Source organism: Zootoca vivipara, chromosome 10 (assembly GCF_965207765.1).
Source record: "Zootoca vivipara chromosome 10, rZooViv2.hap1.1, whole genome shotgun sequence".
NCBI classification, from domain to species: domain Eukaryota; kingdom Metazoa; phylum Chordata; class Lepidosauria; order Squamata; family Lacertidae; genus Zootoca; species Zootoca vivipara.
Window position 1 is genome coordinate 3,712,430 of NC_142593.1, and position 27,267 is coordinate 3,739,696.

Sequence of the window (27,267 nt, forward strand, 5' to 3'; positions counted from 1 at the left end):
TAAAAATTCGTAAGTAGAAAAAATCCTATCTAAACCGCATCCAAGATGGCGGACGGAGCTCCATTCATAAGTAGAAACATTCGTAAGTAGAGTTATTCGTAAGTAGAGGTACCACTGTATTGACCAACATGGGATACATTTCAGACATTAGCTTATACACAGTTAGATTTACCCTTAAAGTGTATGTGAACCCATGGCATATATAGACTTTACTGAAAGGAGGCCTTGAAAATATTTACTGTGGGCAGGCAACAGAGACTTCTTTGTTTCTTTTAGCAACTATTAATGAGACATTGCATTTTTAGGTGTTGGGATATTTTTAATTAAATACCAGGTTGCTGTGCTCCTTGGGATCGTATGTCTAAGCCACACTGAGAATGTTCTTCTGTTAACAGGGAGGGAACTTTATATATTTTCATATGCCTTGGTCCCAAATCGGCTCCTGAGAGCACATGTTTCCTTTGCACGCCAAGCCTGAACTTCTCTGCAAATGGAAGGTGAGACTGGAAATATTGGTTCAAGTCCTGCTGTTAAAGAACAGGCTGGCAGTCACATTTCAGACTCCATAGTAATGTACATAACATTAATTTAAAAGAAAAACATTATTTTATTTTTAAAAGAAAAGTCCTGAAACTTTAAATCATGGAAAACATTTAAGAGGCTAATAAATGGGAGTGATTCAATGAATGAGACCATTCTTTTCTACTCCAGATTGCAGATGGGATTGATATAAGGCCAAAATGAAAATACTAGCTTCTCTCAGAGGCAAAAGCTGGTTTTCTTTTAACTCTTTCCTTGATTCTTGATTTGTCATACCTACTAATAAACTGCTTAGTTTTTGATGCTTGTAAACCCATGCTGCAGATTGATTTGAATTTTGTCACCTAAGCTGCAAAGAACACTTTGTAGCAGTGGTGTAGCAACCCCTGATGCCGGAGACCAGCCAAAGTTGCTGAGCTTTTCTTAGGAGGAACCCCCCCCCCCCAATGCCCAATGCACCTTGCCTCTGCCTTCCTACGCTATGCTATGGTTGGTGCACAGAATTAGTCAATATTATACCCTCCAGGTGTTATTGGCCTGGGGAAACTACGTTATGTTTGAAAGTAGCTACAAAAGTGATGTGTAAATTGACAGAAGAGGAGAAAAGTAGTCCATGGTACCAATTCCTTATCCATAAGTATTTAGAAATATCATGGTCTAAATCAGGGTTTTGCTCAGTGCTGGATTGCTGCTTATACTGTATTATGAAGCATGTTTCCTCAGTTTTATTTAGATATGCAGATGTGTGGTTTTCAGACTTCTTTAGGAAACAAGATGCCTTGGATTACGTGTGTACCAAATGTCAGCTTTCATGTGTGGAAGTACCTTAGGATGCACATTTAGTACCCCAATTTTTGGAAGTTATGTGTACATGTACATAATACCTCATTTCAGTTGTCTAGATATTTTAACCATTTGGGTTATACTTTAGCCTTCTTCAGGCATTTATTGCCTGAAGGAAGCAAGTGTGGTGAAATGGGGTGGGATGGTTTATGCATTTAGCTCCACCCTCTAAGTTGCACATCTCCAGCAGCCAGAGTGCACAGAAATGCTGTTTATCTTCCTGCCGCAGTGGTACCCATTTATCTACTTGCACTGGTGTGCTTTGGAACTGCTAGGTTGGCAGAAGCTGGGACAAAGCAACAGGAGCTCACCCCGTTGTACAGATTTGTACTGCCGACCTGATCACAGTGTCCCATTGTGCCAGACGTGGTTTAGTCCTGCTGACCACATGACCTGAAAAGCTGTCTCTGGACAAATGCTGGCTCCCTTGGTCTGAAAAGAGAGATGACCACCGAAACCCCATAGTCACCTTTGACTGGACTTAACCATCCAGGGGTCCTTTACCTTTTACCTCCTGGAGCCTGCTGTACATGCTCCCCTCATGATTTAGATGAAAATCCTACCCATGGTGACAAATTCTGTCCCTAGTTTCTCAAGTACAGTGAGTACATGTCATGGACCTATGGCTTTCCAGATGTTATTCCATTACAACTCCCATCATCCCCAACCATTGGCTATGCTATCTGATGCTGATTGGAGTTGGATTCCAACAACATTTGGTAGGTGAAACTAAAAACCTAATTGAAAAAACTTTGTAGTATTGTTTTCAAAGAAACTCTTACTGAAATATCTGGATGCAGTTTGTTCCTATTCAGTCTCTACAGCCACAGCAGGTGCTGTAACCTTCCAACAGCTTGACTTCACCCCCAAAGGCACTCTCCTCCATTGTTTCCCAACACAGACGGATGCCAACAGTTTGTTTCTGTAATCAGATGTTCTGGTTGATATGCCACTTAGTAAGATAGTTAACCAGAAAAGCAAGCAGACCCTTTAATATATGTCACAGCAAGCCTAGAATGCAGTCTACAAAAGCTAGAAGCTCACAAGAAATGACAGGGTGATAGCTTTCTTTGAAGTGCAATGTATATGCTTCGATATTGAGATGAGTTCATTCCATTCTCCTAACACTAGGAATCTGGGATTACCTGGAAACTGATCAGCAGAAATTAGCCCTTGAGGAAAACCGTCTGTTGAAAAGAGAGTAAGAAAGCAGCCCCAACTAGTGCTCAGGCACAAACAAAAGCCAGAGCTAAAATAAATGACAATAAGAAATAGGCAAATGTTCAAGTTATTAGCTAAATGCAACAAAGCTTTTGGTTTAATTTGCCCATTCAGCATTCCATATGTAAGTCTGCACATTGTAATGCAATAGCTGTGTTGGATGCAGAGATGAAATTTGGTAGACATTGTATAAACGTGCCTGTTCTTGAGGAAGACCAGGAATGAGACCCACAAGTTGCATTATCTCCCTTGGAGACTTGAGATACAGACTTTCCACATTATTGAGTCAAGTCATGTGTTTGAAAGTTTGGAATGAAAGAGACCCCATAAAAATACTGCTGGGTGCTGCTTTTATGTGATCATCTTCTTTCAGGGTGCCTATGGCTTTCCTTGTTATCGAAATCATGGGGGAGCACATCTTTAAAGTGGTTAAATGTTATAAATATTATGCATAAATGTATCCTTTCGACTTGACAGCTCAGGGAAGTTACCTAGTTTTAAAAATCATATAAAATCAACTCCAGTTTCCTCCATTCCAACACTATTTTGCCCTTTGAAAAGGGACTCCAGGAAGTGCCCAGAGGCACTTTGCTGAGCTGATTGTTGGCCAAGCCTCGTCCCATCACCAGACCCACCCAGGTGACAGACGGTGCAAAGCCAGGACCTCATTGTTCTTTTCCGGAGGATACTCAAGAAGTTCCTCCAGGTACTTACGGTATCACACATTTACTTTTCCCCTGAACCATTACCCTTATGTTAATATTGTATGTACCTCCCCTTTTCTGACATTTACTGGTAGCTATGTAACTATGATGTAGGAATGATGCTTTGGAAATGTATTCTGGGATTTAGGTGGGGAGTTTTAAAAGTTCTTGCAACCCTGCTCCCGCTGTTCAGTCTTGGCTCGAACCTGTTGCACAAGAAAACTTGCTATTTTGCTCCGGTTGCTGGCTGGACTCCTTCCACGGGCTCTTGCCTGACCAGCTGGGTGGCTGAGCAGCCTTGCGCCCAGAATTTTCTATAACACCCTTTAACACATAAAGCTTCAGGAAATACTGGCAAGTTTTGTCTGGGTGAAAAGAAGCAGAAGTTCCAACTGGAAAAAGTTTTTGAAATGCCATCTGTTCTGAAAATGAATGCCTCAAAATGCACTGAATGAGTGTCCAAACCACTTCTGTTAGAATGTCTGTTAAGCCTGCCCCATCCATGTATGCAAAGCTTTTTCCCTATGGGCTCCCTTTAGCCACCCTCCCCAATCTTTATTGCAGCCCAGATTCAACTGTACATAGGTATGCTAAAGTTACCAGCACAACAGGACTTTCCCCCCTCTCCTCCCTCCTCCCCAAAATGGCTTGGGGTGTGTGTGTCTGGAGAACCCCGTAAACTGCTGGGGGTGCAGGGAGGAATGTTCTATCGGACAAGCTGACATGTCTTCATCAGAATTGAAATTCTGCATCAGGAATAGGGTAAAAGTGTGTGGGCCAGATGGACTTCTAAAGGTTGTTGGGACTTCAACTCCCGTCAGCCAAAACCAGTGTGGCCCAGCAGTGAGGACTCTGAGTGTTGTCCTGTGACCTTTGGATGGCTGCACATTCCCCATCCCTGGTACATGGCTTCTGCTTCAAACATCTGTCATCTTCGTCAAGAACATACATTATTGCTACTGGATTGTAAGCTCTTTATTTCTGATTCATACATACATATTGTACATATACTGATATTACATATTATATTGCTTAATCTAAACAATTTTGTTAGCAGAGTTGAACAAAATAAATAGTGCATTAGGGCCGTTCCAGATAACAGGAGAAATCCATACTGTTCTTACTAGCATTCGTATTAGTAGCCATAACTCTAGCCCCAGCCTGGGGCTAGTGGCGAAATACCCCATTCCTGACATTATACAGGGAAGGTAGTAGATCCTTCAGGTGAAAAGGTGGATAGCCTCTACAAAAGTTTTTTTTAAGTAAAAGACATGATCCAGCCAAAGTGAAGTATTTGAAAGTCCAACTATCTTAACCAAGTTAAAGCATATGCTTAAATCATTCTTAGGGTCTTTGAACTCCTTAATTTTGGCTATTTGGTACAACTACATTTGGACTACTGTGTTCAGTTCTGGTTAGTACACATCAAAAAGGACATTGCAGAGCTGGAAAAGCAAAAATAACCAGAGAGGTGGAACAATACCCATTATGAGGAATGATTGGAGCATTTGGAGCTCTTTATTTCTTTTAAAAATGCAAGGGGGGAAGGACATGATAAATGTGTATAAAATGATGCCTGGTGTGGATAAGGTGGACAATTTTCTTCCTCTCTTGCAAGAGCCAGGGTCATCCAACAAAGCAGAATGCTGGAAGATCCAAGGCAGACAAAAGGATGTACTTGTTCATATGGCACATAGTTAAATGTATGGAATTTGCTGTCACAAGACATAGTAATGGCTTACACTTTGGATGGTATTAAAAGGGGTTTTGACAAATTCATGAGGGATAGGTCTATCTGTAATGGCTACAAGCTATAACAATTTGTGCTACCTCTGAAAACTGGTTGCTGCAGAACAGGAAAGTGTAGTTACACTCCTGCTTGTAGAAGGCTTCACGGAAGAGGCATCCAGTTAGTCGCTGTAAAAATAGGATGCTAAAATAGGCGGGCCTTTGATATGATCCAGCAAGGTATTCTGATATTTTTTGTAATATGCTCCATATATTTAAAATATCACAAAATTGTATGGAGAGAATGGGGGGGCATGTTCATCACCAGTGACCCCAATGGCACTAGCCAATAGGTTCCCATAAATGTGCCCCCATTTGGTGATAAAATGGGGGCACATTTATGGGAACCTATCACCAAATGGGCAGCATCGAAATCAGATTGATTATATTCTCTGCAGCCAAAGATGGAGAAGCTCTATACAGTCAGCAAAAACAAGACCTGGAGCTGACTGTAACTCAGATCATCAGCTTCTTATAGCAAAATTCAAGCTTAAACTGAAGAAAGTAGGAAAAACCACTGGGCCGGTAAGATACAATCTAAATCAAATCCCTTATGAATACACAGTGAAAGTGAGGAACAGGTTTAAGGATTTAGATTTGGTGGACAGAGTGCCTGAAGAACTATGGATGGAGGCTCGTAGCATTATACAGGAGGCAGCAACGAAAACCATCCCAAGGAAAAGGAAATGCAAGAAAGCAAAATGGCTGTCCACCGAGGCCTTACAAATAGTGGGGGAGAGGAGGCAAGCAAAATGCAAGGGAGATAGGGAAAGATACAGGAAGCTGAATGCAGATTTCCAAAAAATAGCAAGGAGAGACAAGAGGGCCTTCTTAAACGAGCAATTTAAAGAAATAGAGGAAAACAATAGAATGGGGAAAACCAGAGATCTGTTCAAGAAAATTGGAGATATGAAAGGAACATTTCGTACAAAGATTACCATAATAAAGGACAAAAGTGGTTAGGACCTAACAGAAGCAGAAGACATCAAGAAGAGGTGGCAAGAATACACAGAGGATTATACCAGAAAGATATGGAGGTCTCGTACACCCCAGATAGTGTGGTTGCTGACCTTGAGCCAGACATCTTGGAGAGTGAAGTCAAATGGGCCTTAGAAAGCACTGCTAATAGCAAGGCCAGTGGAAGTGATGATATTCCAGCTGAACTATTTAAAATTTTAAAAGATGATGCTGTTAAGGTGCTACACCCAATATGCCAGCAAGTTTGGAAAACTCAGCAATGGCCAGAGGATTGGAGAAGATCAGTCTACATCCCAATTCCAAAGAAGGGCAGTGCCAAAGAATGCTCCAACTACCACATAATTGCACTCATTTCACATGCTAGCAAGGTTATGCTTAAAATTCTACAAGGCAGGCTTAGGCAGGCTTAGTCCCTCTGCAGACAGTCTCCATGTGTTCATTAGCACAGCAAGTGACTGATTGAGAAGAATAAGTACAGCATCTATTAAACGTGTTGGTGGAGGGAAACCTGCACTGTTATCATTGTCTCATATGACCATCATCCGTTCTGAATTAACTTCTAGATATAAGAACCTATATCACTTTGATTAATTCTATGAGTTTTCAAAACTGAGGCTAAACAGGAAACAGGGAAAATGTTCTTCACAATTGGAAGATATTTCATATGACTGTTTCTGAGGTAGAAGAGTCACCACAAGGTTCATTTTCCTATTAATATCTTCATAGTAAAAAGGACCTTATAAAGGAACCCCATGGCAAAATTGCACGTTAACATAACCTTCAAAATGCTTGCTTCCTACTACAAAGTAGTAGGGGAAAAGACCAATATTCTCCATCACTCTTGTATAGTCTATAATATAGACTATGTATTGCATAGTCCTAATGTCTGTGAAGAATACGAGTTCATGGCATGGGAGGCATTGAAAATTTCAGACAGGGAACACTCTCAGCACCTGGAAGGTAACTCAAACCTCTGTCTGTTAAACCATGGCATCCGAAGTAGAATTTCTTTTGAAGAACAATCCAGTTTTCAAATTATCATTCTACAGGATGACATAAAATGTCAGGTGCTAAGCTGGGTTCCACTCTTGTATAAGAATCAGTGCTCAGCACTTTATGGGGCTGGCACCACACAGGGCATGTGTTGTTCTTGGAACTTCAAGCTTAGATTAAGGAAGAATCACAGGCAGCATATAAACTGATGTCAAACAAGGAACCTCAGATACACAGCAAAATATTATTTGTTCCCTGACATTTAACTACAGAGCTTTCTTATTTCCTTCATTTCTTTCTGTTGACAGAGCCTATTTCAATCCTTTTAAACAATCCAACTTATTGTGTTGGATCTGAAGGTTTTCTTCCTCTGATGGATGGAGCTTACTCCATTAGAAGAAGACTCTTTCTATTGGATTGGCAGAAGGCTCCTTCTATTGGAGAATGCAAACCTTTGGATCCAAAACCAGTATATATGTAAGTGGATTCCCAATGTTCAATCTCCATCACACACTCTAGTGGCAGAAATTGAAAGAGAAACGGGGTGCAGTCATGAAAATATGGGCTGATTCAATTTTCAGTGGCGCCCACTGAATTCTATGGGGGGGGGGAATAAATGGTCTGCAGATACAACTGAAGGGGTACAAAGTTTTACACACACTCCAAAAACACAACTCACCAAAGACAGGAAGATTTAGTGTCCCTTGGTTAACCTCTTTGCTTGCTGCCACTCTTCATATGAGGGAAATGGTTTGGAATTATTTTAAAATGGTGGGGAAACCTCCCTTGCCAACAGTGATGGCTTTGATGATGGACTGCAGAAGGTCCCAGCTTCCCTCTTTCTGCCACCCATCCCCTTGCATGTTGGATAGCAGACTGGTCCCTTCCCTATAAGACAAGGTATTATTTGGACTTTGGGTCTACCGCCATTGCTGACCGGCAGGAGAATCTTGAGCTTTGAGATTCCCTAGCGCTGTGAGGGAGGGGGAGCCATGTGAGCGCCACGGACCCCCAAAAGAGCTCCAGATCAAGCATTCTGGAGACGTGGGGACTCAGCTCCCCTGTCTCCTCCGCTCCCCGGTAAGCCCTATTAAGGGAGCCGAGAGCAAGCAGAGTGGAGACATGGTGCCTTGAGCTAATCTGCTACCCTTGCAACATGAAGCTCCGAGCCGGCAGCCTGTGGAGTGGTGGATTTTTCCAGATTCAAAGGATTTGAAAACATTGGACACCGTGAGTAAAGGAAAAGGCTTTTTAAAATTTTAATTGAAAAGATTTAGACACGGGAGGAGATTAAAAAAGGAAGTTGATTTCCCTCATTGAGCGAATTGAGATGCAGTTAACTTGCCCAAAGCCGGGAAGCTGACAGGAAGTTTTTAATTACCAAAAATCGGACTTAAAACTTTTCCCCTAAGGCAGGGTAAAGGGGAGAAAGGTTGAACTTTGCAAAATCCCTGTAAAGGTTCTTTAATTTGGTCTGGGGAAAGTCCCCCTGGAAGCTGGAGTCAGGTCCCTGGAGGGATCAGCAAGCCGCCATTATGACATCACTCTTTGAGGCTGAAAACTGTCAACATTGAAGAGAGCGTAAAATATAAGGTTGTGAATAAGAAGTTTGACATATGCTCTTTTCATTAATGGATATATGAATTTTAAGATATGAAGAAGAATTTAAAATGAGAGTTTGTAACCAGATCGGGCATAATTTCTGTTTTTGAAGTTTGGAAATACGAACTGCGCCATTTCGTGCTGTAATCTGTGCTGTTCCCACGAAATTGGAGACGACCAGGATGTCAGTAGACACATCATCATCTGACTTTATTGACTTTCAAAAGGAACTTTTGGAATTGCTTTTGGATTTTAAAAGTGAACTGTATCAGAATGCTGTACAGATTGACAAAATAAAACAGAACTGTGCGGAAAGTGAAAAAGGACTAATCCCAACAAAGTATGAAGCAAGATGAACAATCATCAGCCATGGACAAAGTAATAGAATTTAAAGATGATGAAAAAGCTGCATGGAACATTGTTCCCTCAGTGAGAGGGGGGGGGGAACAGGACTCATGCTTGATTCAAAGAACCTTCAAAGAAGAACTAGCATGGAATAATGCGCTCACAGTGAGAGAGGGAGGACAGGATCCATGCTGGGGCCAGAACTTAAGGGGAACCAAAATTGAGACAGGGCTAAAAAGCTGTGGTGCAACAGCTAGGAAATTGGGGAGGCAGCAGGGGACGAAGAAGGGAGATTGGTGGATAGATGGTGAAAGAGCAGGAGTGGGGTGAGGAGTAATAATGGATATTTTTTTTACTGATCAAGATGGCCCAAAATTGGAATGACCTATGGAACTGGCTGATTCATCTGGGAGACCCTGAGTCCAGGGGGGGGGGCTGAATTAGATTTAAGTGTTTAAATGTTATTATGATAAAAGAAATAATATTTGAATGTATGGAAAATTTTTGGGTATAAATTTGAGGCTAAGGGAAGAAATAGAGGATAGATGGATGGGGAAATAAATTTAGATTTGGACTAAGATGAATTATGGGTGGAAGATAGTTGAAGCTTTTAAGAAAAGAAATAGTTGTGAGATAATGAAAAAAATGTGTTAGAATGATTTAAGATAATAAATGAAAATTGCTTAATTTGGAGTTAAAAATGGACCCAGTGCCAGGGGAATCGAGAAAGTCTACAATGTTAATTAAAATGTTAGAATTGATATGTTTTCCTTTTTCATGTTTTAATTCTTGTTTTTTGTGTGTTTTTGTGAATTTTTGTAATTTGTAATATATGAAAATCAATAAATATTATTTGGGGGGGGGGAAGACAAGGTATTATTCAAGGTGAATGTGAAGTATATGTGAATGGAGATAATGGCAACCACTACCTGCCTGTCATAACAACTACAGATGACTAATGACAAATGATGGTTAGTAATACAGGATATTGATTTATCTATTTGAAGTTATATTTCTGGAGTAAGATGACAATAACTAGTGACTAAATTTATTACAAAGAGCTACTATGAACATGTTATGTCTAATAGCATCCACTTTTTGATTAAATAAGACCCACACAACTCAGCATTCTATTTTCAACCTGGCAAATTAATTAATTGGCCACCACCATTTGAAAATAAACTAGTGTGTTTTAGAAGTGCTAGGGTTTTTCTTCTCAACAGAGGGGTGTTTGTTACTGTGCAGTACTTTAGTTAGCATGAAGTTTTGAATTTGGTACTTTGTTAGTGGTGACAACTGGTACAGCAATCAAATTAAAAGAGAACCTTTATTTTCTCTTTGAGGCTGATATCTCAGCATACTATCTGATGACCTCAGCATATGTTGCCATCATTTCAGTCTGGAATCTCACTGAGGTCCATACATGTTCTCATTCAGGCAAGGAATATCCTTTGCTTCTGCAAGCATTACCTTCTCTGGGGACTTCCTGTTTCCTTAACAACACATAAAATTAAGTGGGGGAAATTCCATCCCTGTTATTCATGGCACTATTGTGATCAAGAATACTGTAGTCCTGCATAGTGCCTGCTATTGAGATATAGTGAAAGAAAGAAAAGCACTAAGAATTTTTTGTGAACAAAGGAGTGGAATTATAGTTAATGGTGGCAAGATCACGGAAGTCTCTGAAGCACTTGTAATGCTCCATGTGAGCTCAAGTTCCGCAAATTCTTCTAAGAAGCAATGTGTGTTTGTACTTTCATAAAGCAAGGAAGGGAGCAATCTGAGTATCTCCTTGCACAGAATTCTGTGTGCCTCATTGAGCCCATTGAGCCCAATACACTGGACTGGGGCCTTGTTATAGGGAAACTAACATTTCTAACGTAACTTGGCACAGATATGTTAATACGCTGAAGCCAAAATGCAACAATAAATCAAACGTACAGAATCACGGATGAGGCACACTGATGGCAAAATTCAGAACTGGGGAAAAATGCATATTGCAGGTAACACTTCTGAAGGTAATGCACAAATCTGCACGTTGCTGCCATATATATTACTTCAAAAAACTCTGAATGGCACTGAGTGATCAGAGAACAAAGGTTGCAATCTACCAGGAACTATTGTTGCACCAACAGGCTGGTACACAGGGGTAATCCTCGAGGATTGTGCTCAAATGAGAAACCCAAATTGTCCCCATCCTCGAGGCCCAGGCACACCAAACAAATGAAAATTCTCTTCTCCACTTTGCCAAGGAAGTTAGGAATTTCCTTTCGACGTCATGTCAATCCTTGAGGGAAACAAAAGAAGAAGAAAACATTTAGTACAGTATATATTTATTGGTGTATGTATCGAGCACAGGGCAGGAGTAGTGTTTGTCCCATGGCCCAAGCCAGACACCCCAACCCTTTTATGGGCTCTATTAAAATGCTCTCCCCCACCTTTCCCCACCTTCTTCAGGAATGCCCTAATCATGCCAGGAGCCTCTTTTGAGTCAACAGTTTAAAAAGAACAAACATGCAATTGAACAGGAATAAAACCTGCACAACAGTTCAGCACTCCTAACATTACTCAGGTAATATTGTGATGGATAGTTTTATTAAAATGGCAAGCCCAATGTAAATATACTTGATGAGATCATAGATATACTAACTTACTACTTCACCAAACCTTTATTGGGCATTATAAATAAAACATGCATATCTAAAATTTTAAAATATATACAAATAAACAGCCTTGTAAAAATATGTAATAACAGGGGTTTTCATTGGAATTTCTTCCTGCTAACTATAGCATTCACCACTATAAGGTTGATAAAAAACTCAGCTACTCTTGCAGTTACTTCCAGGTCAATGTCAGACAGATAGAATTTGATATTTTCACTGTGCCATGATATTAGGCTACCCAAAAAAGGGAATAGCACACGTTTGCAGCTGGTTGTACAATGGACAGTAGAAAAGAATATGTTCCAGTGTGCCTGGCACATTCAAAAAACATCCACAATGTCTATCGTTTCTGCCTTGACAAAAGCTGAGGGGAAAATGTTCAGTTGGGCCATGCATTGGACTGGAATTATTAATTTTGAAATACAGGTGACCCTGTTATCTGTTGGATTTAAACCATAGAACTTGGGGGAGCAAATTTTATTTACAGCTGACTCGATGTTTTGTTTTTCAATGTCCCTTAATCTAGATTGAATATTACAATATATTGCTCACTTGAAAAATACGAGGGTTCCAAGTCAATACCAATAGATCTGTTTTTGCTATGTAAGAGTTGGAACCCTCTGAATTTATAAGAGTTCTTAAGTAAGTCAGAGAGCAGACTCGAAGGTTGGCAACAGAAATGGCAATGCAACCAGTAGTTTATGGTGGTACCCCACACCCAATATTCCATCATATGTATACCTAGTTCTGCACACATCGTCTCATGCTTGATTGAAATTGAGAGCCCCAGGATATGACTCAAGGAACTTGGGTGTATATCATTATTATATGCTTGTATCCATATTGGGATCCCAAAAAGTAGCTGGGACAACACTTTAGCTTGAAAAATCTGAATAGCAGCTGGCCTAAATTGGTTACCTTTCTGAAAATAAAAGTAACTGCCTGTTTTATAGCACTTGTGTGATGGTTTGACCAACCATTTTGCATGAGTCACATGACTCATGTGGGGCACGGACAGGAAGAGGTGTGTCCCAGTTTTGGGAGCCAACATGTTGGAGGGTATGGTGCTCAACTTTTTATTTTTACATATTAATACTTCCCGTGTATGTGGTTTGGTTGTTTCTGGCTATCCCTTTTCACTTCTCCCTATGTTGCTACTGTAAAGGAGGACTTTAAAAAAGAAAGAGTGTCCACTAGAGAAAAGAGAAGCAATGGTAGAATGTTATGTTGAAGGTATGCAGGTACCCAGACAAGGTACCGAGCTCCCCAATTTATAATGGGGAGAAGTTATGGGGCAAGGCAGTAGACACAATGAAACCAATATATAGGGGAGAGATAGTGCTTTACTCTTCCGGCAGTCTGAAAGAGTTGTAGTCTTTATTTATGAACTACTCCTAGATAGAATGACAGGTAGGTAGCCGTGTTGGTCTGGTGTAGTCGAAACAAAATTTTGAAAAATTTCTTCCAGTAGCACCTTAGAGACCAACTAAGTTTGTCATTGGTATGAGCTTTTGTGTGCATGCACACATCTTCAGATACACACCTTTTCAGATACTTTTGTGCATGCACACGAAAGCTCATACCAATGACAAACTTAGTAGGTCTCTAAGGTGCTACTGAAAGAAATTTTTTAAAAAATTAATTTGTTCCTAGATATGTCATCCAAGATAATCAGCGATGAACAAGAATGGTATGCCCATTCTTTTTAAATACTGTATTGGCCCGAATATAAGCCACACCTTTAAAATTGGAAGGGGGGAGGGAAAAAATACCTGAATATAAGCGGCTCCATTCCTTGCTGCTCCTGGCTGCATACCTGGGGGGGGAGCCGTGTTGCTTTGCTGGCAGCCTTTCCCCTTTGCAGCCTTGGGAGAGAGGGCGGGGGACTATGCAGGGCGGGAGCAGCTTTGCCACACTCCTGGCGCTGTTTGCCCCGCGCTCCTGACTGCATATCATAAGGTCGCAAATAACTTTTATTTTAACTTTTCACGGTCAGTATTGGGGGGGGGGAGTGAGGCTTATATTCAGACCAATACAGTATTGCCTAAACTTTACAAAGATGCACAGAGAAACTTTTCATTCACACCCTCCCTACAAAAACCAGTGTCCAACTCAATCAATACAAATTTATATGCATTGTCAAAAAATGAGAAGCAAGAAGAATCTATACCTTACAACCCTAAAGCAAGTTGTGCTTACGTCCCATTGAAATTAACGAGTCTTAATTAGTTACGATTCACCTGTCCCGTTGATTTCAAAGGTGCTTAGTGATGACTAACTTTCTTGTACTACCATAGGGCCCTAGACCTTTGGTTTGTTTACAGTATGACATCTTACCTATCCTATCCTATCCTACTTAATGTGGAATAAAGAACTACAACCAAGTGCACTCTTATTGCTGATATTTACCTTGAGAAGTAAACATTTATTCTGGAGAGCTATTTCCTGAAATTTGAAACATGCAAAATGCAGCTGCTTTTTTGAAGAAAGCATTTGCTATTCAAACTACAAATGCAGGCAAATTTGAAGAGACCTGGATGGAAAAGATTTTGGAAGGAGGACTGGGTAGACTCTAGAAAGACATTATTAAAAGTATATGAATGCTGCAAATCATTTTACTTGTGTTCTATAAGTCAATCAGATAGGTTGCATGGACTAACCTGTTTACTATTTCAACCTGATGTTTGGAGATCTTTCCATTATGTGGGCAGCTCAAAATAGTGCACCACTTTAAAAGATGAGTTGTTTAAAAGTACCATTCCATTTTTAAAAAATAATGAGTTACTTTCTAGCAGCACTAGAAAAAGCCAGCTAGACAAACCATGTAAGTATATGGATTTGGAACAGACCACCTGGAGTTTACCCAGTTCTTCAGCGTCTCTTACACTGCACGATCATGAAATAAAATGGAAATATAATGCCATAATTAATTGTAAATTCTTACTCCTGCTGGACTGAAGATATTTCTGGCTCATTTGAAAGACAGCTTGCTCTGAAGACAAGTGGAAATGAACAGTAGTAAAACACACACAACCCTCTTTTTAGACATTTAGGGAAGTAATTCATTTATTTTAAACATTGAGGCGAGGCATACAGTTTTGTGGGCCAAGTTCACTTCCTCAGCTGCATGAAGTGATTATAGAGGCAAAAAGAAATGCCCTCCCTGCTGAGCCCACAAAACTGTGTGCCATAATAAACCTGGTTGTCTTTAAGATGCCAGAATACACTAACTAACAAGGCTATCCCATTGGAATCAGCCACTTTAAAAAGTCTTAAGGGTGTGCAAGGTTAAATACATTAACAACTTATTCCTATAGACAGTTGCCTGGGAGTAGCAGTAGTGGTAGTAACAACAACAACAAACAAACAACAACAACAACAATTTATGGTTATACCCAGGTCGTTTTTCAGCTGGAACTCACTGGAATTCAGTTTGGGCCCCTCTCTGGTGGGTGGCATTCAGTGGTGTAGTAATGGGGGGCGGGGGCGCCGCCCCAGGCGGCAGGCTGGGCGGGGGGCAGCAGGTTGGACGGGGCTGACCACCTCCGACGGCCGCCGCCACCATCGAGGAGAAGCCCCGATGCAAGCAAGACTGTCTCACTCCGCAGCTTGCTCGCGGGGTTTGCCGTGTCACCTCATCATATGCTTCCTGTGCGCGCATGCGTCGTGCGTCAGGACACATGCATCGTGACGCGTGCTTCGTGTGTTGTGCGTCATGACGCATGCATCGTGATGCGGAACACATACGCATGACGGACACCCCGCTGCCCGGCGGGGTGCCTTCGGGTTCGCCACCCCGGGCAGCCAGGCGGCTAGCTACGCCACTGGTGCCATTGCCGTTATAAGAGAACAAGGGTGAGTTCTGGCACCTCTTTTTCTAAAAAAAAAAGCACTGGTTGATATTTTATTGTGCTTTTAATACTTCATTGGGAGCCGTCTAGAGTGGCTAGAGCAACCCAGGCAGATGAGTGGTATCTAATTAATAAAGTTATTATTATTATAACACTGCTTATACCCTGTCCATCTGGCCAGACCTCCCCAGTCACTCTGGGCAGCTCCCAACAGAATATTAAAAACATGATAAAACGTCAAAAATTAAAAACTTCCCATAAAACATAATGAAACATTTAAAACTTCTGAATACAGGGCTGCCTTCATATGTCTTCTATTAGTCATATAATTGTTTATCTCTTTGACATCTGATGGGAGGGCAGGCACCACTACTGAGATCTTCAAATAATAAATAATAATATTATAAATAAATAATAAAATTATTATTATTATTCACTTCTGGCAGTGAGGGAACTACCAGAAGGCCCTTGGAGCCAGATCTCAGTGTCTGGGCTGAAAGATGGGGGTGGAGACACTCCTTCAGGTATACAGGGTCAATGCCATTTATCATAGAATTGTAGAGTTGGAAGGGACCTCAATGGTCATCTAGTCCAACCCCTTCCAGTGCAGGAATCTCAACTAAAGCATCCATGACAGATGGCCACCCAACTTCTTCTTAAAAACCTCCAATGAAGGAGAAGCCACAACCTCCCAAGGGAGACCATCTCACTGTTGAACAGCTCCTACTGTCAGAAAGGTCTTCCTGATGTTTAGTCAGAATCTCCTTTCTTGTCACTTGAAACCATTGGTTTGAGTCCTACCGCACAGAGCAGGAGAAAACAAGCTTGTTCCCTCTTCCATGTGACAGCCCTTGATACATTTGAAGATGGTGATCATATCTCCTCTTAGTCTTCTCCTTTCCAGGGTAAACGTACCCAGCTCCTTCACCCATTCCCCATAAGGCTTAATTTCCAGACCCTTGATCATCATTTAGGGCTTTAAAGGTCAGCACCAGCACTTTGAACTGTGATTGGAAACATACCAGGAGCCAATGTAGATATTTTAGGACCAGTGTTATATGGTCCTGGTAGCCATTCCCAGACACCAGTCTAGCTGCCGCATTCTGGATTAGTTGTAGTTTCTGAGTTACCTTCAAAGGTAGCCTCACATAGAGCACATTGCAGTAGTTGAAGTGGGAGATAACCAGAGCATGCACCACTCTGGCGAGACAGGGCGCAGGCAGGTAGGGTTTCAGCCAGCATCCCAGATGGAGCTGGTAGACAGCTGCCCGGGATACAGAGTTAACCTGCACCTCCATGCAGAACTGTGAGTCCAAAATGGCCCTCAGGCTGTGCACTTGGTCCTTTAGGGGCAGGCACAGTTACCCCATTCAGGACCAGGGAGTCCCCCACATGGGAGTAAGCTGCATTCTATTCGCTTAGCTGTGGATAAGCATGCATAAAAAAGGCTAGGTGATAAATCCAAAAAGTTTCTGTTCATTAAAATATTACGCTTCCCTCTATAAATCTCAGGTGCTGATGTACCAATATTAGCCACCCCGGCCAAATGTGGTAAAGCAGCATCAACAATATAGGAGGTGGCTGTGTGGCACAGTAAATATTTCCAACCATCACGGAGCCAGTGTTGTTGATGTAATCCAGGAAACTTCCTATGTAATCATCCTGAATGGTGCTGGGGTTCCTGGGATTGCAGATTGGCTTTGCTCCAGTTCTAAGCACCATTCAAAGTCACTACAAGCTTTAGAACTTAGCGGTAGAGCTCAAAATTGTGTAATAAAGTAATCTCCTGGCCACTTATGCTTTTGGAAAGGTAGACTTTGATCCGCACAGCTTCTGTAACAGCATCATTAGTTACCCTCAAAGAAACAAAGGCTTCTAAAGCTCATGCAATAGTTGTGACAGCCAAAGCATAGCCAAACCACTCCTCTAACATCAGAGTTGTCAAGGTTGTTACCAGCATCAAATCTAATGATCTGTGGCTTTGTGAAAAGAAATACTATGCTATATTCTATATATACTATACTATACTATACTATACTATACTATACTATACGTCTGATTTAGAGTTTGTGAACAGGATCAACTGGTTTCCTACAAAGTATTTATTTTCAAGCAATTTGCCAGATATTATATTAAAGGTAAAGGGGCCCCTGACCATCAGGTCCAGTCGTGTCCGACTCTGGGGTTGCGGTGCTCATCTCGCTCTATAGGCCGAGGGAGCCAGCGTTTGTCCGCAGACAGCTTCCGGGTCATATGACCAGCATGACAAAGCTGCTTCTGGTGAACCAGAGCAGCGCACAGAAATGCCGTTTACCTTCCCGCCAGAGCGGTCCCTATTTATCTACTTGCACTCTGACGTGCTTTCGAACTGCTAGGTGGGCAGGAGCTGCGACCGAGCAACGGGAGCTCACCCCGTTGCAGGGATTCAAATCGCCGACCTTCTGATCAGCAGCCCTAGACTCTGTGGTTTAACCCACAGTGCCACCTGGGTCCTAGATATTATATTAGAGGCCTGCATATATTAGAGGCCTGTAAACATGTGTGTGTGTTTTACAAAGGTCGACAAGGAATCCAAGTAGAAAGAACAGTTTATTTAAGGAACATTTTCCAAGCTATCAGCAGAGCAAATCTGATGAAGAGGTATGTTTCACTCAAATCAATGAGACCTATTTTTATCAAGTAAATGTACTGGTATTTCTCCAATCTGGTACTCTCCAGGTGTTTGGGGTGAGAACTCCTATCAGCCCCAGCCAGCCTGGCCAGTGGTCAGGGATGATGGAAGTTGTAGTCCCAAGCAACTGGGGGGCATCGGGTTGGAGAAAGCTGGCTTAGGACATGAAGTGTGGCTGTGATTTTCGACTGAGCTTAGTGATAAGTGCATAGAGTTCAATGATACACACGAACCTTAGAATAAGTCACCTTGAACTCTGAGTATTATTATTGAGTAGGCATTTACAAAATAGCACTGTTTCCTTGAAATAGATATGATGCCACAGATTACCAGAATGCTGTCTTACTTTGCTGGTGCTTCCCTCAGCTCTTCATCCAGTCTGCATGAATAAAAGTTACAGATGTTTCCAGGGCAGGGGCAGCGGGGGGAGAAGAAGAAGAAGAAGCGAGCAGAGCATAAGACAGAAACAGGCCAAAAGCAGAGCAAAGATCAAGCAAGATACATGCTTTTTAAAATTCTGCCCCAGTGTTATAGATCTTCAGTTCCCTAGAGTGTCATTGACCTATCTATATTTAGTTGCTCTGGAAGTGGTAGCAGCGCATGGGTGTCAGTGGCATGCATTGCTGTACAACAGGCACCCCCAAACTTTGGCCCTCCAGATGTTTTGGACTACAATTCCCATAATCCCTGACCACTGGTCCTCTTAGCTAGGGATCATGGGAGATGTAGGCCAAAACATTTGGAGGGCCACAGTTTGGGGATGCCTGCTGTACAAAGACGGCAACAGTGCTGTAACTAACGTGATTTAAGTTAGCAGCTGCAGGCAAAGTCACGTATTTTTCCTATTTAGCATTCTTTAGTTATAAATAAGGCTGAACTCAATGGAGTTCCATTATACAGAGGCTATGGGAGTTCTTTTGTGCCTGCAATAGTCCATCGCACTTCCTCACAGCCAGAAACATCTACACAAGCTGCAGCAGAGCAGAAGTGTTACCTTACTCTTCTCTGAAAGGACCTGTCTTCTTCATACCTTTCAAGATAAAAGTGGGTGAAGGACAAAAACAAAGGTCAAATGATATGCAATTGCCACCTTTATGCCAAGTATTTCACCTCGATATTTAAATGAACAAGGAACCTATTATTAATACATCAGCTAGTTTAAATGTATGTAGTAGAGTTACGGGAGATAACCTGCTGTAAGAAGAAAATGGCATGGAATGCCTTCTTTTCCCCACAACAGCTTTGCAAACCAAAGAGAGAATCCTGAGATACCATTGATATTTCAATAATGATTTTGTGTCTTTGAAAATCTCTTCTGAATTATAACTTCAGGCAGCAGTAGGAAAAAAATGCAGCAGCAGAAGCTGGGTTTTGCACCTGCTGCTGATGTGAATGCAGATGGCATCAAAATGTGGACTTGCACCCACACAATTATGCTCATTTGGACCTTATTCAATTGGCTGGAGGCTCTGCATGTTTACATCCGGAGCCACTATGCACACAGTTAGAAATGGGTATGTTATTCCAGCTTTTTGGAGTGAGACCAACAAGTTATGATTATTTCAACGCCTGATATGGCTGTCCAGGGATTTGTCAAACAGGGGAAATGCCACACTTCCAGAATCTTTATCTGTTCAGAAATAAGGCACCAGATGTAGATATTTTAATGTAGAATAATGGGTCCATATGCCTTTCTACCTTGTTTCCACCTCCCTTTTAATGCCTATGGGATTGCACCTCAGTAGAGCCCAGTTTTCATTGTTTACACTGATGATCTTTAGATGAAATGTAAACATGTCCATGTATCATCAGATCATGTTTCCTTGGGCTTTAACCAACATCTTTTATAATAATAATAATAATAATAATAATAATAATAATAATAATAATAATAATTTATTATACCCCACCCATCTGGCTGAATCTCCCCAGACACTCTGGGCGGTTCCCAATTGAATATTAAAACAATACAGCATTAAATATTAAAAGCTTCCCTAAACAGGGCTGCCTTCAGATGTCTTTTAAAATTAGAATAGCTGCTTATTTCCTTGACATCTGATGGAAGGGCATTCCACAGGGCGGGTGCTGCTACCGAGAAGGCCCTCTGCCTGGTTCCCTGTAACCAAACGGGAGATAACGAGAGCATGCACCACTCTGGTGAGACAGTCCGTGGGCAGGTAGGGTCTCAGCCTGCGTACCAGATGGAGCTGATAGACAGCTGTCCTGGACACAGAATTAACTTGCGCCTCCATGGACAGCTGTGAGTCCAAAATGACTCCCAGGTTGTGCACCTGGTCCTTCAGGGGCACAGTTACCCCATTCAGGACCAGGGAGTCCTCCCCACCTGCCCGCCTCCTGTCCTCCACAAACAGTACTTCTGTCTTGTCAGGATTCAACCTCAATCCGTTAACCGCCATCCATCCTCCAACCGCCTCCAGGCACTCACACAGGACCTTCACCACCTTCACTGGTTCTGATTTGAAAGCGTGGTAGAGCTGGGTATCATCCATATATTGATGAACACCCAGCCCAAACCTCCTGATGATCTCTCCCAGCGGCTGCATATAGATGTTAAAAAGCATGGGGGAGAGGACAGAACCCTGATGCACCCCACAAGTGAGAGCCCAGGGGTCTGAACACTCATCCCCCCACCACCACTTTCTGAACACGGCCCAGGAGGAAGGAGCAGAACCACTGTATGACAGTGTCCCCACCTCTATTATGATGTTTTAAACCTTAATCAGATCTTCCTCTGCTGTTTGTATGGGGATTTCAACTCTTTAGTCTCTGCAGTGATGGGTACATTTTAAATATATGTTGTCTGTTTAAAACCCCGATATCTTAGTTGCTTGTCAGGTGATAGGGAAAGGATCAGGGAGCGCGATTGCACCAGGCCAGATCTGGGTCTTCCACATGGTGCAACATAGCTATTATTTATAAAGAAGAGAAATATGTAGGAAAAGAAAAAAAAGAAACAAAAGAGATAAGAACCTTGGAAGTATTATTATTTTAAATTTCCTCAGACTAGCAATTTGCTGTCTTCCAAATTTTGAGTCTGATTTATCTATTAATGGAACACCCTAATTTGTGACATTCATGCTATCTCTGGCTTTCATCCCCTTTTGACTTTAAGTACCCACGGAGGTGCTGCAGGCAGGGGGAGAGAGAGAGAAAGAGTCCATGGCAGAGGAACTATCTCTGAACCCTTTTGGGCTTGCACCAGCAAGGGCAGACAAACAGGGGAAGCTTTCTCCCCCCCCCAGTTGTTTTGAACAATCCCCCTTCCATTGGTTTCAGTGGGAGGGAAAATAACTATGCCAGCAGCTCCAGGGCTGGTGTAGTTTGTCTCACTTGTACGGGTTTGTATGTGTGGGTATGTCAGGGCAGTAGGGAGGGCCTTGGGTCTTCGGACCAAAGTCTTCCTCACCTACCTTTTCCCAGCCAATTCCATCAGAGTAATGGAGGTTGATCTTTCTGCTGCTGTAACAAAGACGTCTCTGTGTATCCACCTCCTTCTCTACCCCCAGAGGGGCTACTGGATACAGTGTACATCCCTCTCCAGGCATAGAGGGAGTATTCACAGTATTCAGTAGCCCCTCAGCCTACCTTCCTGGGAGCATAAGATTGCTCCCTAAAATAGCAATTATTTAGTTTCATAAAGGTAACATTTCCAATTATTATTCTTGTATTGTTTTTCACTTACTTGGCAATACTTTCAGGGATATTTACATATTCCATTGGAATTAATTCACCGAGCTCTGCCAAAGTGCTCACATATTTTATCTTACTGCTGAATTTTGAGCTGAAAACACAAAAATTCAATTAATTAATTAAGATACATTCACAAGTATACAAGATCCCGAGTGCCATGATAGTTTTCCATGTTCAATAACAAAAAGCTGAATCAATCACTTTTAAGTTTCACATGTGAACACTCCTTCACTGTATCTTCAGTATATACTTAGGGTTTTTACAGGACCGTCATGGAGATTAGGAGCCCACGCATGAGCATTGCAATGTGGGTTGACATTGCTACCCTCATTTTGTAGAAGGGGAAGGATGAGGTTAAATGGTAACCTGAGGGGTGGGGAGCCTTTTTGGCCTGGGACCACCCACCTGTAAAAGTTGACCCACAAGGGTGGAGGGAGGGTTCTGATTTGCCAGCATATTCCCCACTGCAGATTTAACCCTATGCTCATCAGTTGATGAGTGCGAGGTTAAATTGTGATGCTTTGGCTGTGCACCACTTTCCTGTGAGCAACACTGGATGCACGTAATGCAGAACAGAACCCCATCAGCTGATGTCTCCTTGACAGCTGGTCTTGGTTTTGGAGGGAATGACCTCTCAGGCCAAACTGGACACCCTGTCTTAAATCAACTACTAAGCTCATTGCTGAGATAAGATTAGGATAAGGACTCCTTAGCTCACAGCTCACACTTTTTACCAGCGTACCATCATCTTTCACACAGTAACAGTTTCTCTCGGAGGTATTTTGAATAAACCATTTGATGGCTTCCCTCATGACATTTTTCTTGTCCATTTCTCTTCTTCTGCTAACAAAAACAGCTTTAGAAGGACCTCTGGCCAGGCACAATCTCAGCACTTGTAAGAATTTGAAACTATTACCTTATGAAAGGCCGTGTCACTGCTAAAATTGTTCTGATAAACCAAGAGGGGTGAACAATGATGAAGGATTTCAAGTTCTTCCTTAACCTATGTTTGAAAAGAAACACATTTAAGCTTTCAAAGCAATATATTGCCCAAGAAAAATCTTGGTCATGTGCATCTTCTGCCCTAGTCAGGATTCATGCGCTTTTGACATGCCACACCAAATGCCCTTTTTCTCTAGCGTTTATTGGGAAATGTGAAACTAGCCCCTGCATATATTAGCATACTGAAGGAGAAATGGGGAGAGGGCTTTAAAATAATAGGTATGGGAGCCAGACAATAGATAGAAAGCAAGCCATGAGGTACAGACCGCCTGTCAATCATCTGGTAACATCTTTTCATCCATCCCAGTCCTGGCATCTTTCTCCTTGGTGTGGCTCCGTTCAAGTAAACAATCATATAGTCTTCAGCAACCATGAGCTCCAAGGTACTTATTACATATCTGAATGGAAACAGAGAGAGAAAATGAGTGAGGAGAGGGGGGACAATGAATAATTTGTTCAAAATCTATACTTTGCTCTTCAAAAGAGTACAATCTTGTGATATAAGGAACTGCAAAAGTTTTCATAAATTTCACTTTTAACCAATAGGGCTCTTGTAGTGAGTGGCAGACTTGGGCTGGATCTACATTGGTCTTCTAAACATTTGTTAAAACTAACGTTCCATAGTGCTTAATAGCAGTTTCCCATTGCCAGTGGCTCCACCTGGTGTCACATTTTAATAATGCGTTTTTAATGTTACAAACGAAAGTGTAGCTCTGCCCTTGGGCTTCCATATTTCAGCAGCACACACCCCCTTCCGTTCTAAGTCATTGTTGCAGCGCCCCCTGCAGCCCACATTCAGCTCAGTGTCCAGTGTGGGTGAACTGGTCATGCTACCCTAAATCCCCCTCTGCAGTAGCACATGTACCAATCCAACCCCACATGTGCTACATTTATATGCTAAATAACCACACACGTGGCACATGTCAAAATTGGCAGAGATACCCTCCAGGTGTGGGGGATATTTAACCAAGAGGGCCATACTAATTTTATTTTTTAGGACAGTGGGAGCTCAAACAAACAGCAGGGAAATGTCTACACCTGCTTCCATTGCCAGGGAAGTCAGAAAATAAGTGCAGAAACCCCAGGACACAATGAGTGGCAGGGCATTAGTCTGGAAATCCAACCACAAGACTTGCCTCATGCTTAATGCACAATATGGTCAACATTCGAGACTGAAGTTTTATTATTTCAGCACTGGCAGATTAAATGGAGATCAAGGAAGCCATTCCTTATTTGAACCAGAGCATGGCTGAATTCATACTTAACCGTAGGTGACATAGGAGTCACTTTGCCATAGCTCCTCCACTTATGATAAGTTGAACGCAGGAAGGAGTTTCAGTGAGTGGGACTGAGGTGCATATGGGGGGGGGGGGCAATCTTATAAGCCCCGTTTCCAATTTAGCTAGCATAGCATGGCTCTTCTGATATGATTCTCCTCATTCCTCCCTTCCTCTAATATCCAAGTGGCATATGAAAATGTCACGAGAAGCAGCCTCCATGCCAATATATGAGATTAAGTACCAGGGTCAAAGGCTGGTAGATGCCATTCACTGGCTTTGGGTATGAGCTGTCATGTATGAATAGTCCTTCAAACATTCAGGTAGGACAAATTCCATCACCAGTAGTGAAGCAAGAGAAAAAGAGTTATGATTATGGGTCTTGGTTTGTCATCTCTGGGTGATTCTAGCCCATAACACCTTGGAGAATAGTAGGAAGGAGGCACACAGATCAATATGCTCTAATTCTTTCTTTTTTCTGTGCACAAACCAAACGTCTGTTTCACAGAGGACTATTAAATGACAAAGGGACACATATTTCTGATGCATTTAGATGACGTTTAAACCTTCAGCTTATCTCTCAAAGAAGATTGTTATCTATCACAACACAGTTGCAGGCGGCCACATTGTTCATGCCGCCTCATCACTCACAGGAAAAGGTTTTCCATGACATAGTTGTAATCAGTTCGACTGCTGTCTGGCAGAAAACATGCAGCAAACACAATGATGGCATTTAGACCATCCCCATAGTATCCTGTGGAAGAAACAAAAATGCATTTGTTTCTCATAAAGTATGCTTAATTGCACAATCTCTAGAAAGCAACCTAGCCGGCTTCACAGCTGCTGAATATCTATGTACATGCATACACTCTATATTTTCTGGGAGCAAAAAGTGCATGAGAGCAGGTCTTATGTCTTCTTCTTCTTCTTTGGCGATCACTTGTAGCCGAGTAAGATTGTCTTCCATAAACTCGGTTTTAACAATCCAGACCTCTTCTTCATTCCTGATTTGTTTGAAGGGAGATTTAAACAACATGGGTTATTTAATGAACTTTCATTCTGATTTGCTAATGGGAAGGTTAGATGGCATTGTGTCGAAGCAAGTGTTGTTCCACAATGCATCCCCTTCCTTATTGCAAAAAGGCTGATCTTTTGGGTAAGCAGGTTTCTTATGCAAAATCTCCCAATCAACTATAATTGTACAACACAAATTTGCTGGTATGTGATTGAATCCCATCTGAAAATAATGACAGCCTGGAAGCACCCAAAATATGTTTAAGCAATACAGTTCTAGAGAGTTGCAAATGAACTTTTGTCTTAGATGTTCCTAAAGTTATAAAATGTTTTAAATGTTTTCTTTGATTCATTTTTAATTGGATTGTCTTGCTGCTTTATTGTTGCTGCCACCCTGGACATCATTGGGAGGAAGGGTTGTATAGAAATTTAATAAATGAATAAAATAAAAATAAATCCTAGCTCTAAGTTCCATCTTCATCAAAAGTGTCTGCAGAATAAGGGCCATAATCAGCCTGCTCTGGGATTGAACCCACCTTTTCCCCAATCAGGGCTTATCTAGTGTCCATATTGAACAGTTGTGAGCAGCCTGCCTTGAAAATTTCCACACTGACCCATTGTGGGAGATTAGTGTAGGAGTGCTATGGATATTTCAAATGGCAGACAGATCACAGGCTTCTGCAGCAATTTACAGTGGTGCTGAAGAATGCCTTTGCATTCCACTACTTCCCCACTCCAGAAACAAAACAAAACAAAACAAAACAAACAAAAAACCCAGATTGGGCAGTGCTTTTTTCCCCTGGGGGTCCTCAAGGGTATGGAATTCCAGCACCTTTTTTCATTTTTAAAGCACTACAAAGTGAGGGACTCCGCCACACTGCTACCACCAATTTAAAAACCTGTCTGCTGTTACAGAGTTGCTGTTACAAAGTTGATAATTCTTTTACAGTATAGCAGAAGCTTTCCAGCTTTACAACGAGCCTTCTCAGAAGGGGATGGAGTAACGTAACCTTTCTACAACTTTATAAAACTCGCAAGTCCATAAAATAGTATTAAGGAGCAAATATTCTAAATTCATTATCCATCGAGGCATAAAGAATTTCATAAAAAGAAAGTACAAATAAATATCATATTAAAATAGACAATAATGTGAATGAACAGATTATACTATGGTAAAAAATAATATTGATTAGAAAAACAACAACCAACAACTTCTGGTTCTTGTAAAGTGTACCGTAAGAGGTTTCCTGCTAATAGAAATGAGAAAACCCTTAGGGTCTCACAAAGCAACTGCTGTCATATGGTGCTGTCATGGGTCCTTACTTCTAATTAGCTCTGAGGCTGCCATACTTTGGCAGATGTGTCAGTACAATTGCACAAGGCCACTTTTAATAGTTCTACTTTGTAATCCCACACAAAGCCAAAAGTTTATGTGCAGCATTACATTTTTAGTCACATAGAACAGGAAGCAATTCAAATTCTCTAATGGATTTTTTTTTTAATAGTTCTACTTTGTAATCCCACACAAAGCCAAAAGTTTATGTGCAGCATTACATTTTTAGTCACATAGAACAGGAAGCAATTCAAATTCTCTAATGGATTTTTTTTTTAATTTCATGCAGTCTGTTATGGTCAATAAAGGTAAAGGGACCCCTGACAGTTAGGTCCAGTTGCAAACAACTCTGGGGTTGCTGCGCTCATCTCGCTTTACTGGCTGAGGGAGCCGGCGTTTGTCCGCAGACAGTTTTTCCGGGTCATGTGGCCAGCATGACTAAGCCGCTTCTGGTGAACCAGAGCAGTGCACGGAAATGCCGTTTACCTCCCCCCCCCAGAGCAGTACCTACTTATCTACTTGCACTTTGATGTGCTTTCAAACTGCTAGGTTGACAGGAGCTGGGACAGAGCAACGGGAGCTCACCCTGTCACGGGGATTCGAACCGCCAACCTTCTGATCAGCAAGCCCTAGGCTCTGTGGTTTAGACCACAGCACCACCCACGTCCTTAGTTGGGTGCTAAAATCAGAGTTGTTGGGTTCTCAAGCTTACCTTGAAGACCTTCCCAATA

The 27,267-nt window shown here is 41.8% G+C and overlaps 1 protein-coding gene across 13 annotated transcripts in view; it reads right to left on the bottom strand.

Annotated features, from left to right (window-relative positions):
• Positions 1–4,261: 4,261 nt before the first annotated feature.
• The window catches only part of PRUNE2 (prune homolog 2 with BCH domain), a 138,693-nt gene continuing 115,687 nt past the window's right edge, over positions 4,262–27,267 (bottom strand). For 5 of the 13 annotated variants that reach the window (XM_088653070.1, XM_088653069.1, XM_088653064.1 and 2 more), the window contains exons 13-19: positions 24,841–24,943; positions 23,179–23,310; positions 22,827–22,913; positions 21,903–22,001; positions 19,194–19,229; positions 14,338–14,563; positions 4,262–11,301 (exon numbers count right to left, since the gene is read on the bottom strand). In XM_088653070.1, the coding sequence (XP_088509196.1) occupies positions 14,377–14,563; positions 19,194–19,229; positions 21,903–22,001; positions 22,827–22,913; positions 23,179–23,310; positions 24,841–24,943 (644 nt within the window). In that variant the 3' untranslated portion in view covers positions 4,262–11,301; positions 14,338–14,376. Of the gene's footprint in view, positions 11,302–14,337; positions 14,564–14,621; positions 14,670–19,193; positions 19,230–21,902; positions 22,002–22,826; positions 22,914–23,178; positions 23,311–24,840; positions 24,944–27,267 lie in introns of all 13 variants that reach the window. The other 8 variants (XM_035100256.3, XM_035100253.3, XM_035100252.3 and 5 more) reach the window with 4 other exon arrangements.